At 40.0% G+C, this 14,769-nt stretch overlaps 1 protein-coding gene across 6 annotated transcripts in view; it reads right to left on the bottom strand.

The window, feature by feature from the left end:
- Positions 1-14,769, bottom strand: part of ENOX1 (ecto-NOX disulfide-thiol exchanger 1) — a 549,814-nt gene that overhangs the window by 121,368 nt on the left and 413,677 nt on the right. For all 6 annotated transcript variants that reach the window (XM_081287123.1, XM_081287124.1, XM_081287121.1 and 3 more), the window contains one exon: positions 3,284-3,390. In XM_081287123.1, the coding sequence (XP_081143249.1) occupies positions 3,284-3,390 (107 nt within the window). The remainder of the gene's footprint in view (positions 1-3,283; positions 3,391-14,769) is intronic.

Raw genomic sequence — 14,769 nt, 5'->3', positions numbered from 1 at the left:
TGGAATAATTTGATGCTACGAGTTTTGAGGATGAAATGAGAAAATGCACATACGAGTCTTAGCATCACTCTAGACAAATGGTGTGCTAAGCTGATGATACTGAGCTATTTTCACACGAATTTAGTGCCTTGCATGTACGTATGTGCCTGTGTGTGATCACACACGCATGCACACTCACAACATTCAGATATCCAAAGTTTAAAATTCTAAAGATAGTAGGGAACAAAATAAAAACAGATGTTTCTCATTTTGGGTTTCACATTATCATGTTGGGGCTATGGTTTTTGGGGTGATGGCTGATTGTTTCAGCATTGCTTTTAGAGCCTACTTTCTCTACTAATGAGGGGCGTGGCTGCAATCTAGTCATTCAATTTCTTTGAGCCTTTTTCCATTCACCCATAAGCAGGGGATAATAATAATACAAGGCTGTTTGAATACAATAGTATACATGAAACCTCACTGAATAAAGAATTACACGTTAAATTTTTTATTACTATGCCTCAAATCAAGACATTGTAACCATTCCCTTTAAATAATTACATCATTATTTTTTCCCAAGCTGCATGTTATATATTGTGATTCCTCATTCATTCTGTTGTCTTACATGTATTGTCCTCGAAAAGTCTTACAGGGAAAAGTCTCCATTATTCTATTTTCCTTCTTTAAATTGGAGCCTCAGTAAAAGTCAAATTGTTAGAACAATAAATTAAATCACTACACTTAATTTATTAGTGGCATGACTTTAAACATTGTTCCATTGCCCATCATCCCAGATGGTCGGTCCTCTCAATTCTTTGCTCCCCTTAGCTCTTAGAATTTAACTACACATGATGGAAAGGAAATTACTGCTAACAGTATTTGGTCACTTCTGCACTCTGGGAATCACAATTGCAGAGGACAGGAAAGAGGGAAGGCCGAGAGGCAAGGTCCTGGGAGGGGCCATCACAATGCCTGAGAGGCCCAGGGATGACAGAGAACACCTCCTTATGGGACCAGGCCACCTAGAAGAAATAAGTGCCAATTCTGCTTTAAATAACATCATTGGATCTTGGAAGTGATGTCACCCATGATCGGTGGGGAGAAATTTAGGTGGTGGACAGCTAATTTTTCTATTGACAAAGAATCCAACTGCCAGAGGGGTGGCTTGCAAATACTTAAAACAAAGAAAAGTCAGGTGGAAAGAATAACAAGGCTCAAAGGGCCTGTTGTTTAGTCCCTACATTAATGACAAACTGTCACACCACAGCTGTTTTTGTGGGGAAGGGTGGCAGAACAGGAAAACATGGGGTGGGGGCGCTGAGGGTGTTTCCACAGGGTGCCTCTGTATCAGCTGTAAATCACTAGTACACTTTAATAAATCCGTAGAGGTGCGGCAGATAATTAACAGATGCTGTACATGTGAATGTGGGGGAAAAAAAATCAAGCCAATTATCAAGCTTATATGCAACTGAGAAATCATCCACAATGTCAAATTACCAACTGGTATTTAATCAATTAAGCAACATGTAGGAGAGAAACTCAAAGGTAATTTAGAGTTCCATGTCTTAATGTAAACCTAAAGAGGTAGCAGAGTGGCGGGAGGCGTGAAGCCCTTTTACAGGTGGACCTTTTGGACTGCATTCTACCTGTCCCTCTGCAGGGCACATTTCCACTTCCAGGACCAAGCAAAGCAAGCAGGCTTCCTTAGACCAGGGCTAGAAGCCCTGAATGTCCTGCTTTGGACAGCCCCAGTCTGGGGGGAGGCAGGAATAAGGGATGGCGGTGGGTGGAGTCAGACATTATAGGAAGCATGATTTAGATCAACATCTCTATCTGCTGACCTCCCATGCCAATAATGGTCTTTTTCATGCCCATGTTTATTCAGTACCATGCTACCTGCCTTTCTCTTAACATTTCTTTTAATAATTTTTGGCTTTTATGTGAAGGAAAAAAATTATATACTGATCATTCCCAAATCTGGATCATAGTTTATAGATTCCAATCTGTGTTTTCATCTGCATCAAAAATAGAGGACTCTGTCCCTCTTGAAAATAACCCTTGACTTGGGTCTCAATTCCGTTTTCAGGGAGAACATCAGGAAAGTGCCCTAATTTGGGGGGCCCTGAAAAAACTCATGAGAAATCCCATCTCCTCCTCACTCATAATCCTAAATAGAGGAACAGAACTGTATCAGTCACCAACACCTTCTTAGGCACTAGGGAACAAAATTTTTAAAATGCCCTTAACAATAAATTGCACTAGCATTTTAAGTGTCCCATTATTGTGAAGTCAGTCATTCAGTAATAATGGTGATAATAAAGAATCTATTTGGTATTCATGTGGATGTTACATCCCGTGCCACTGGTATTCAACTGTAATTTAGTATTAGTAAATGAGAACTTAAAATGCTACCCAGATGATTGATACCATAGTACTTTGTGGTTCCTCAAACTCTTTGTGAAACACTTATTTTACAAGTGTGACCCAACATCATTAAATAAATAAATCTTACCTTCTATAAGTTTGTGATTTTTGAAAGAGGGGAATATCATTTTGAGAACTTTAATATTAACATGCTAGAGATGAAGAGGCATCCAAATGAAAAACATTCTTTCACTTACAAAAAAAAAAAAAAAAGAAGCAAACAAAGACAGTATACTTACTTTGAAATTACAGGTTCAAAGCGTACACTACACTGTGGAGTTAAAAATAACAGCTGGATGACCAATGCCTAATGTGACATTTTGGTCTGTCTAGGTGGCAAGGTGGGCTCCTTCCCTGAGGATAGATACTCACACTTCACACATGCACTGATGCTGAAGGGCCGACATCACACCCTTGTGACGTTTGCTCTGGGGAGATGTGTATAGAACCTGATGGCTTGCACAGGGAACTGACACTGCTTGTGATGAGAAGACATGGATGGAGAGGCATACCTGCCATTTCTAGCCCAAAGAGCAAACTGTCATCTTGAAGAACACTGGAAAAAAAATTTGTACTTTTGTCCTATGTTAAGTTACACTTTTCTTCAAACTAATTTGTTAGGAAAAATATCTTGGCTTACTTCTGAGATCTGTACTATGAATGGGAAAAATTCCCTTCTCCCTTTGTAGGGGAGAGGAATCTTCTAAGTGTTAAGTCGGCTGCTCTTCTTGGGGAAGGAACACGTCTGAGCTGACAACAAGACAGGACAACAGCAGGAGGACTGCCCACTGTCACAAAAACTGTAGTGGCTGCAGCCACACTATTCTCTGCCAATCCAGCTGTGTGATGGTGGTTAAAAAGTAAAAATAAAATCACCAACCTCAGAATGCTTTCGCCAAATGTCTATGTTCTTGCGCTGAGCTTTCGAGAAATGGTCCCAAGCTTTTTGTCTGGTGGAAGCGTTGAAAACGGCCACAATCTGCTCAACTTTGGTGAACAAGGAAGTCAAACAAGACAAGTAATTTATGTTGTGATCACTATAGGGAAGCAAAGCAAAGACACTAGGAGTCTATGGATGATGTCACAGTAGCTACAACATCATCAATATCCATCCAATTTGTGCCTTTATGTACTTACATTTTTAGCAAGGTTGGGGATGTCTCCCTTCAAGTCTGTCTCCATAACTTAAGGTTAAAACAAATTCCAAATATGACTGGCAAAAGGTCATGGAGATCTACTTCCAAATGTTTTCTGGCTCTTGTTTAAAATGCGATTTAGTAGGTCTATATACCTAGGTCTATAGATATATAGACTCCGGTATTGGCATACGAATAAAGATAAAGTAATGCCTGTTTAAGAGCTTAGAAGGGAAGCCAGGGAGGAGTAGCTGAATGAGAAGAGCCAAGCATATATCATTTCTTCTTTTGGTCCCATCTTAAGGACTCCATTGCAGCCCTCTAAAGACATTACCGTGTCCAGGTTCCAAGGTGGGAAAATGAATAGCTGTGTCACGGCTTCCCTCAACCTCAGGGACTGTTTTCCTCCTTATTCTTGTTTCTCCCCCCACTGCATCCACTGCAGCCAGCCCTCCATCCCTCTGGCTGTCCCGGGAGCCATCGCCTCCACATCAAGACAGACCAAGGCTCACCCAACTGGCAGCACTGCCATGCAGGTCTGATTTCAACACCATATGGTGCCTCCATAGTTCTTCATCATGATCACATACTATTCTCTGTTATTCTGTTATCGTGTTAACAAGGATCCCCACAATCTGGCTCTCAAATCTCTTAAAGTTCTAACTCTATTACCTTGTCTTCGTCTGGCACTTGTGTTGCTTCCAGACATGGTACTATTGGAATGATATGGGTGGAGGGGTTGTGATGAGAATTATATAGAGGAAGGGATAGAACTTAGTAGTAGGTGTTGTGGGGGGGCAACCAAATATGGACTCAATATTGCTTAAATAGGTATTGATCCAGTAAGCAGGGGATTAAGGAAACTAGAGTACTGGTTTAATCACATGATTAAATCAGAACTTCTAAATATTTACTTAGAAGGGCACAGCTCAGACTAGGTTGTCATGGGTGTTAACACCCTATCGACATAAATCTTTTACAAGTGATTCCCAAGGCTCTATTATTTAAAAAAGGGCATCAAAGCTCTTCCAGATCTTCTAGTGTCTAAAGAATGTCAGAGAGTAAATAATAACCTTCACAGAAGCACAATACTCAATGTCTTAGTTTAAAAAATTAGCACATGAAATAAATAAACAGAGAAGGAAATAAACACCACTGGCACTGTGAATATCTTTACAATGCTAATAATTACTTCTAAATGTATGGGGACATTTATGTTTACTGTTTTCTACTTCAGGGGAACCTCAGCAGTAGACCTTTTTATTTAATAAACTGTCATCATTTCACACGATGAATTTGTTTTACTCAATTTTAATGTGAGGATTTGCCACCAACTGGCTCACACAAGTCCCTGAGCTCACGTGGCTTCTTTCTCGAACCTCACCTGGAGGAACTGGCACTGCTAGTTGAGCTGCTGTAAGTCCCGGCCTTTGCCTGACCACCACCCCCAGTGTGTAGCATGGGCTGGTGGAGAAGATAATCTGTTTAAGCTAGACTATCTGGACTTTATTTGCTTTGTCCGCCTGCAGGCTGGGGACCTAGGGATTTCAGTTGCCTTTTGCAGGGGCAACGGTTGCAACAGTCAACTGGGATGAGAACATCTGGCAGGGGGTGATCATGAGATTACTAAATAAAGAGTAATGGGGAAGATTTAATAGCAGAACTCTTTGGCATCATTTAGAAGAGGAAGAAAAATGGTATCCTGAGAGAAGAGCTGGAGAGGAAGGAGCAACAAAGGTTGAGGTTGATCATTGGGTGGTGATAGTCAAAATTCTGCTGTTAGTCAGGGAAGGCTCTTAATAAACAAGACACAGCTCGGTGCAGTGGCACACGCCTATAATGCCAGCAGCTCAGGAGGCTGAGGCAGGAGGATTGTGAGTTCAAAGCCAGCCAATAATGCATACAGAGGAGTAGATAAGACAAAGCACTTATTAGAAAGACCCAGTGAGCTCAAGATGCACAGGTTTAAGGGTAAAAACAGATCAACTCAAGCATGTAAGTGTATAGTGATATCTCAGTTAAAACACATAACTACTCATTTATGTATACTATACATCTTGTATACATAATCTGGAAGTAATTTTATGCAATGTTTTAAATATTTATGTGCATGAAATAAAGTTCATTGTGTGGAATTTTGCTTGTGGTGTCATGTTGTTATTCAAAATTTTTAGAATCAAGAGTATTTGGACTCCAAATTTTCAGATTAGAGATGATTAACCTGTGCTATATTTCTCTGGCTTTCTGAAAGCTGACCAACATAGTATTTTGCAATCATCAACTGATAACTGGCAGACTTATAAAGGAATCTTGGAAAAACAAAGGTGGTGAGGATAGTGGGAAATTCCCTGGATCCCCAAAGGTATAGGATTTGGTTTTCAGGTGTGTCAGTTAAGTAATTCACTGCATATAAAAGTTCTCATTTTAAAATTGTGTCACTATTGTTATTATTTCTATATTAAAATAAAATGGTACGATAAAAGAAAGGGATTCATGTTGAACCTAATAGTAGTAATCATCATATTTTAATTTACATAGGGCTAAATAATATATTTTTACATAATGATATTATTAACAACAAATACTAGATTTCAAAATAATATGTCAAGAAGGATCATGTTCTGTAAAAACTATAAATAAAATTGTGATATAATTTCAAAGAAAACATGATTACTATATTCTAGGGCATAAGTTCTATCCATCCATCCAACCATCCATTCATTCATTCAACAAACATCTGAGATTTTAACTGTTAGAAATATATGATTAAGACATAGTTCTTACCCTTGATGAGATCTTAGTCTTTGGGCAGAAAGAAAGGGAAGCAGATAATTACCCTCTATAAGAGAGGTCTGCATGAGTGCTTTGGGGACACAGACAGAGGAGAGAGTAACTAAGTAGGTAGGTGGAATCAGGGATCACTCCATAAGAAGGCAGCATTTTTGATAGGCTTTAAATAGTGACTCAATGACTACTCAGCAGAAAAATAAAAGTGGCCCCTCTAAGGCTGGAGTTATAAAAGGACTTCATATGAAAGCCCTTAGTAGGGATGGGGCTGATGCTGGGAGAGAACTAATTAGGAAGAACCATGAATGCTGATCGAGACTCTGAACTTTATACTATATTCATGGGAGACACATGCCAGGAGGATTTGTTTAGGAGAAATAATGAAGGCTTACATTAAGGCAGAGGCTCTGAATGGAGGGCAGAGCGAATAGTCATTGGACAGGGAGCAGTGACAGAACAAGGGGCTCACTGGCTCTGGAGGAGGAAGGGAGAAGAGAGATCAAATGACTCCAGCTTAGGAAGAACATCAGAGACCAAAAGAACAAGCACAGAACAAGGGCTGAGAAAGATGTGAAATTTGCTTTCCAACCTGTTTGCTCACATATTCACAAATCCAAAAGACAGAAAAATAAAAATAGTGCAACCCAGCATAGGTTTGAAAATGCTCTTACTGTACTCCTATGGCCCAGTTTTCTTCTCTCATTTCTGCAGACTGACCCTAAACCAGCCATTTGTCTTGCAAATGAAAGTTCATGGGCACACAGAAAGACTCTGGAAGAGTACTTGGATCAGCATGAATTCATCATCATTAAGGGAAAACCACCCCCAAACAGAATGCCCTAATGAATGCGATTCAAAGGCATGTTTTTAAAGCCATAAATCAGATGACCACTACTGTTGATGTCACAGGAAAAGACCATACACTGTTCATTGTCTCCAGCAGGGAACACCAAAGCGGAAGTCCATGAATTAAACTACGATTTACTACTTCTCTCATATAACTCATATTGCTTGCTCTATGCACAATAAAGTCACAAGTAGTTACTGTTACCTTCAAAACTCTACTTCTCAGAAAAGAGATAAATGGCAAACCAGATGACATTGGCATTTGTTCAAAAAAGCAGCTTTCAGAAAATTGTGCTATAGGCATAACAAATTCAGATCACCCCCTGCCCAGTTCCTTCACTACGCCAGTGGCTGGAGGGCCCCATATGATCCTGTATCAGATAAAAAGCATGAATCCTGTTTTGATTGCTACTTATTTATTCAAGAAAGTATAGTCCAAAGCTTTGAAATATATCAACAGAAAGAGCTCTCAGTCAGAAAATTTAAATTTACTCATCATACCTTGCAAATCTTTCCTCCCAAATTCTGTAAGTGTTTTGCCTAAATTAGGTTGTTTGAGGAGCATGAGAAAAGTGATCAATTCTTCAGAGTGTCAGCCTTAGCTGCCATACTAGGGTCCCCAGTACACCCAGCAGGTTAAAATGGGAAGGATAAAGAAAGCCTCCATGAAACTGGTAAAGCACTGTGTATAGCTGTAAATCCCTTCTGGAGTGTTCATTAACGCATGCATGTGTCTGTGTGGAGACACAGCTACCCACACACCACATACACATATACATCATATGTACACATTACTGCACACCTCTTGCTTGATAGAGGAATGTGACTAACTCCCTTGAAAAGCACTTGCTTTTAGTCTTCTTAAGGAAGGGAAGATCAGAACAGGACATCTACTTGTGCAGAAACAGACCACAGTTAAACAGGCTCCTGGGAAAGAGCAGGGCACTCAGGCAAATCTCAGATTTGGGGGCTTTACAGAGCCCCTGAATTTTCAGCTGTATGCACAGAAGCATTGGAAGTGTTCAAAGAGAAATGTTAGCTCCTCCTCAGAACATAAACACAGCCCTTGCTCCTTTGCCACCCTCTTCCTCATGGTCCCTGAGCCTCCCGCATCCTTGTTCCAGCTAAATAGCTGTGAAAGAGCCTTAAATCCATTCAGTGTCCCAAATATCTGGAGCAACTGATTACATTCTTCTAGGCAGTAGGCTTGCTTTTATAAAGCACCTCAAACAAATCTTCCACGCCTAATTTTTTTGTTTTGAATGCTATCTGGGCTCATGATAGAGCCTCCGCTCTGTATGGTTCAGAGGAACTTTTTTTTTTAATTTATTTAAAGGATGACATTTTTCCAAATCCTCCATGAACAATTCAGAAGAGATTTTCTAAGGCATTTAACAAATGAAACAGTTGGCCTCCACCACCCAAGCTTGGTATTGTATTTAAATATGAAAGCTGGGGTGTAATTCTTTTTCAGGGAGAAGGAACGAAAGACTGAGACTTTAGATATAATGCTGTGACAGATGTGCCAGACTCGGAAATTTTGTCCCTAGATTGGAAAAATGCCCTAAAGGGTTTCTGGCTCTTGGGACACCCAGAGAGGCAGGACAGAGGCCAGGGAGGAAGAGCATGAGGAGGTCACTTTGAAAGTGACCTCCAGATGGACTCCTGCACTTCATGTCGGAGGCTGGGCTTAAGCACAGTTGCCTGGCCGGAAGCCCAGGAAATGGGAGACCTGGACTAGAATTTCAAGCTAAGGAGGAAAAAGAGCATTGGGGTTCTTCTGTCTTGTGATGGGTAAAAAGAGCATCTGTGACATTGTGAATCCATTACAGCCTTTAAGCCAGAGTCTAAGACACCAACTTCAAACGCAGTATTTCTAAACTTCCTGGCTAGATAAGGCCAGAAGTTTGGTTCTTTTAGGGAACAGGTACCTACGGCAGGAAGAGAAACATGCTGTTCAAATTATAAAAATGGAAAGATGATGTTTTTAGCAAATTTCCAGCAAGCAGGAAATGATCAGATTGCTCAAATAGATGAAAAGATATTAAACAGAGATTGACTTTTAAAGATGTGTATAAGTCTCAAGACATTTCAGAAAACTATGGGACCCCTTATTAATGCACAGGTTAAAATATTTTGGAAAGCAATGAAGCAAAGGGATTCTAATTCCAGTGGTTCCTTATGATGATATAGCATTTTCAAAGCTTTTAAAATACGACACAGTCCCTGTCTAGTCTACACCTATTAACTCAATGAAAGTAATATGTGTATGCAAGAAAAAAAGGAACAAAAGAAAAAGTAAAAGTCTTCCTTCACATCCTGATTCCCCTTACCAGTTTAAGGAAAACTGGTGTTAAATGTTTCTGGCAGATCTATCCAGAGAAGCATCTCTGCGGATCATGTATATTCTGTACATTTTTCATTTGCACAATGGTGCTAATATTATACATACTGCTTTGTACCTTGTTTTTATTTACTTAACATATCTTGGAAATTATTCATACATAAAGTTGCAATGCGTATCCTCAGTCATATATTCTAATATTTTTACGTAAATGTCTTTATGAAAAGTTCTCAGGAGAAGATAGATAAAATAATATCTGAATTTTTAATTTTGAGACCTATTGCCAAATTGTACTCTGATGTATGTCCACGAAATGTTTTTCTTAATGTTTCCCTTTCCTTGGCCAATAGTGGGTACTCAGGATTAATTTTTGCCATTTGTGATAGATGAGAGAAGGCAAGAATTAAATGGCAACCAAATTTCTGCTCCAGCAATATCCATATTTGTAGTTTCTATTATAACTGATAGACACAAGTCCAGGCTTATCAAATCTGCCCTTTTTTAGTAGCTGATTCATTGTTAAGAGTGGTCAACCAGTAGGAGGAGGAAATATTGGTTTCCAGATCTTTTATTCCTCAAAACAGTGACTCTTCTTTCCCATGATTAACTCTAGTAATGGTACTATGAAAATTATCCAGTGGTATTAGGCTATTTCCAATTACTGGGCACAATGCTTAATGATTTCAAATGGTAGATCCCAAAACATGTTTCCTGAACCAACATCATCAGCATCACTTGGGAACTCACTAGAAATGCAAATACTAGAGCCTCAGACCCACTGAATCAGGAACTGAGGGTGGGCTTCAAGGGTCTGCTATTTAAAAGCTCTCCAGGTGGTTCCAATGCATGCTGCTGTTTGAGGACCTCTGATTTAAAACATTATCTCATTTCAATTTCCCAACAATCCTCTGAAGTAGCTGCCATTATCAGCCCATTCCACTGATGAAGAAATTGAGATTCAAGGAGATAAGTAATTTCTCATCCAAGGTCATATATTTAGCAAGTGGCAAAGTTAGAAATGGAAATCACATTTGCCAAACTTCAGTTCATGAATTTATGTCCACATCATCCAGTCTTATGAGCTCTGTGGCATACAATATATCTAGACATTGCACTAGATACTAGGGATGAAAAAAGCAAAGATGTGGCCCGTCCTTGAGGTGCTCAAAGCTGGGAAAAAGAGCTACATACTTGATGAGCTTGCCACATGGGAACTACTGTAAGGGAGTCCAAGGGAGAGCGCCAGTCGAGGCTGGACAGGTTTAAAAACCTGTGGGCTGACACTTGTAGGTCAGTAGAATTTTCCAAGGCAAAGAAGCCAAACATTTGAGGTTGTGATGAGGCAGGAAGCCATGTTTATCTCTCTTCAAAAGTTTATTGAGGAATCTGAACCACAGTGCAGAAGAATCAAAACGTCTGGAAAAAGGGTTCCTGCGTCTTTTGTGTCTACCAGCTACCACTGTCTTCTCTCAGTCTGTGCCTTCAGCTTTCTCCCCTTTGTCTAATATGCATTTTCTCTTTTGGTTGAAATATACCTTGTTGAGTAATACATTTCAGTGGGGGAAACTTAAGGAGGTGGGGCTGGGGACTGCTGTTGTATGAGAGGGATGTGGAGCTGGGAAACCAATTAAGTCAGGTCTGAGCCCACGACCATATGGCTATGTGACCTGAGAACAGCCTCTGTCCTGGATCCCAAGACAAAGGGGGTTTCACTAGACAGTCCTGGAGTCCTGGAGTCTCTGAGACAGGGGTTGGCCATTTTTTCTGCATAGGAACAGATAGTAATCATTTTGGACTTTGTGGGTCATACACCTGCCCTGCCACAGAAGGTGTCTGCACACCTCAGTGGCTTGTCTCCTTCAACAGAAACCCACTCTCTTTCTGGATACAGTTTTCTTCTCATGGAGATCTAGCACACTAAGCTCAACTGGAATTTTTCAGATGTATGGACTGAAGAAAAGTTCATTTCTGCCTCATAGTAACTTCGTCACATCTCACTTTTCCTCTAAATATCTGGCTTTCAATCAATTTCATGAAAAAAAAATATATTTTTTTTTGTGGATTCATTCCACCAAAGGACTAAGTTTTTCCATGATCCCCCACCCTAACCACATACACATGCCTCCCACCTCCCCTGAGGCTTGGCAGTGGTGGCTTCTTTTCCAGTCCCTAGAACGAGGCTCATATCAAGATAGTGGGGTTTTCATAGCAAAGTTTTATCTTTCCTAAGTTGCTGTGATTTTGTGAATGACCACGTACTGTGTTAAATCTTGAGATCTAGCCTTCTGTAATTCTTCACTGTTTCAGAGTGTAAGACTTCATTTCTCTTTCACATTTTGGTTATCATTAAAAAACATTTTTTAATGACAACATCATCATTCCACTTGGTTGTGTTTTTTGTTGTTGTTTTGGTGATACTGAAAGCAAGGATACTAAAAATGGCTGTGCTCAGTGTGGCAGGCTTCTAGCGTCCTCTACTATTGACTTTGGTATCCTGTGGAATAGAACATTCTGTGCTCATCCTTGATTTGGAAGCTTTTGTAAAATCATTTCCTCTGGACATTTATTCCCTTAGAACAAAGAAATATTTTTTAAATGGAAACAGTGTTTCCAGCATTTAATACATTGGCAAATATAGCCATCAGCATGATTTTGAGAGAAATTTAAACAACCTATTGAGTTGCTAAAGCAGTTATGGTGATTTTTCCTTCCCATGGATGAACTATAGCAATGACTTCTACAGACATGGAAGAACATTTTAGCACTTCATAAAATTCTTTTTCGACAGCAGGGGACATAGGCACCAAATTTCCCTTGGCAGAAATAAAAAATGTTTAGCTGAGATGTTTCTGAGAAGTAAATGATTTCAGAGAGAGGTTTTTAGGCAGAAGAAATGTGGACAAGGACACCAATCTGCTTAAAAGGGGGATTGTGGTACACAGAGGTCAGAAACCCACACATTTCACTACGGCACTTACCTGGCACTTAACCAGGCCCCAATAAATATTTGTGGAATGAATTTAATCATTCATTCGAACAGCTGAGGCTTTTACGATTTTGGTCAAGAAGACAGATGAGGACAGGTCTGGGGGGGTGGGTGTCAGTGTGTTGCACGGCCTTCTCTGATAATAACTCTGACCAGCCTTCAGCTTCTGCAAGGGTGTCGGGCACACATGCTCAGGGTCAAAATGTGGCTTCAAATTCACTGTGCAGCCCAGCAGGGGTAACTCCACAGCAGAGTACAGATGGGACATGTGCTCTGGGGACTTCCTGTCCTCTGTTGTGTGGTCACCTCAGGAGCTTTGGACATCATGGCAGGGCCGCGGCAGCCATGTTGCACTTAGACATCGAGACTCATTCAAGGATCCAAGCTGTTGACAGAGTAGGGACCGTGGGACTTTGAGTACCTTGGGTGTACTCCGAGCAAACCCTTTCACACAGAGATGAAGAAACAGAATTCAAAGAGCTGAGAAGACTGTCCTAAAGTGAAATGACTAAGTAATGCTTGAGCTGGAATTAGAACCAGGATCTCTTTAGACTTAGCCAAAAGTACTGTTACCATTTGCTCTTTTCAAGACCAAAGAGAAGTCTAAGGCTATTTCATACCATAAATGTATAAAGCAAAGTTGCCTGTTAGTTCTAATCTTTCCAATCTATAAGCTGAAATAATTAATAACAGTACTATAGTGCTACTACAGCAAAATTCACCACTGAAGTATATTCTCTGTGTTCCATTAAAAGACAATGAATATTCAAGCCAAGTTAGCTCAGACCATCATGGCTTATGCTGGGGGGAAAAAAGCCACCTTTGAGTATTGTCTGCAGTTTTTTAGTTCTAGCCCAATTTCCAGCACCTTTTTCATTCCATCTGTGATTGCTCAATAACCATTACTTGCACTGAGGTCTTCTATGTGTTTATATGGTCACGCCCATGAGTGGTGCAATGAGGTAAGGAAAGAGAACAGTATATGGCTGTCTCCAGCCTAAGATCTCGCTAGAAGAAAACAGACAAATCTGATGCACATAAAATTAGAAAACATTGAATTAAATACTTGAGTATATAGTATGGAGTGCTGTAGAGGGAAGATGAGAGATGGCTATGTGACAGGGTTCATGAATGAAGCATGACAGCAGGGGGTTTCAGTGCTGGCTCTGGGAGGAAGGGGTATTTCAGATAAGACAAGTGGCACAAGCCAATGTGTGGAGGTGGTAAAGAAGGGAGTGCTAGAAATAAATACTCCATTTTCAAACCAGATAGCAGCATGTATGGTCAGTGTGATACCAGCATACCTCTTTAAAGCTACCTAAACTATAAATTTACATTTATAATACCCTTTTCTGATCATTCTCATTTTTGCATTTAAAAAAATACATGGTGTTTGAAAGCAAACTGTACAGGCCAAAATGTCTTGGTCCTAATTTTCCCATAAATTGATAAATGACCAAGATATTTCAAGTCTGTGCCCCAAGCCTCAGTTTCCTCCTTTGCAAAATGAGAGAAAGGTTGGCCCAACAGGTCTCTAAGGTACCTTCTAGCTCTGTCATTCATGCTCATTATATTTATGGCACAGAATCTGAATAGAATAGACATTATGATTGCTGTATGTATATAGGTGACTGTATAACCAGTGTGATTCTGCAATCTGTATAATCAGAAAAATGAGAAATTATACCCCAAATGATTCAAATGTATGAATTTCCAAGATCATTGTAATGTCATGTGTAGCTAATAAAAATAAAAAAAAAAATGTGAAAAAAAATAGACCCTTCTCCACTGAGGTCTGCTTTCCCGTTTGCGTTGTCTCCACTTTGCGTCCTTCTCTCTCTTTCACCAGGAAGCTTGCTGGGAAAGTACCAAGTGGGACTATCATGGAATGCTGCACTTTTTGTTCAAGTGTATGTGTCATAACAAGGCATGCACAACTGATCACATCGGCATGCATATTAATAAGTGAATGCAGTGGTCCATGCTTCCTGGACTTATAAAACAGCTCCTGTCGGAGCTTTGAAATGACAAGCTTTGCTCAGAACTGGAAAACTCAAAGTGGGAAGGCCAATGGGGAGTTGCTATGAAGTATAAATGTTTAAAAAGCAAAGAAGACCAAAACCCAAAAGCAAAGGAGAGTAAATCCCAAGAGTCTCTGAGGATGGAAAAGCCGGGGAAGTTTCTGCCAAATGAACCGATTAAGAAATGACAAAGGTGAGACAAGGATGATATAAGGATAAAATGACATGAAAATGAGATGACTCACT

The sequence above is a fragment of the Spermophilus citellus genome (assembly GCF_964194105.1).
Source record: "Spermophilus citellus genome assembly, chromosome: 1".
Classification (NCBI taxonomy): Eukaryota; Metazoa; Chordata; class Mammalia; order Rodentia; family Sciuridae; genus Spermophilus; species Spermophilus citellus.
Note: the sequence above shows the minus strand (reverse complement) of the source record. Positions and strands in the feature narration are given on the sequence as shown.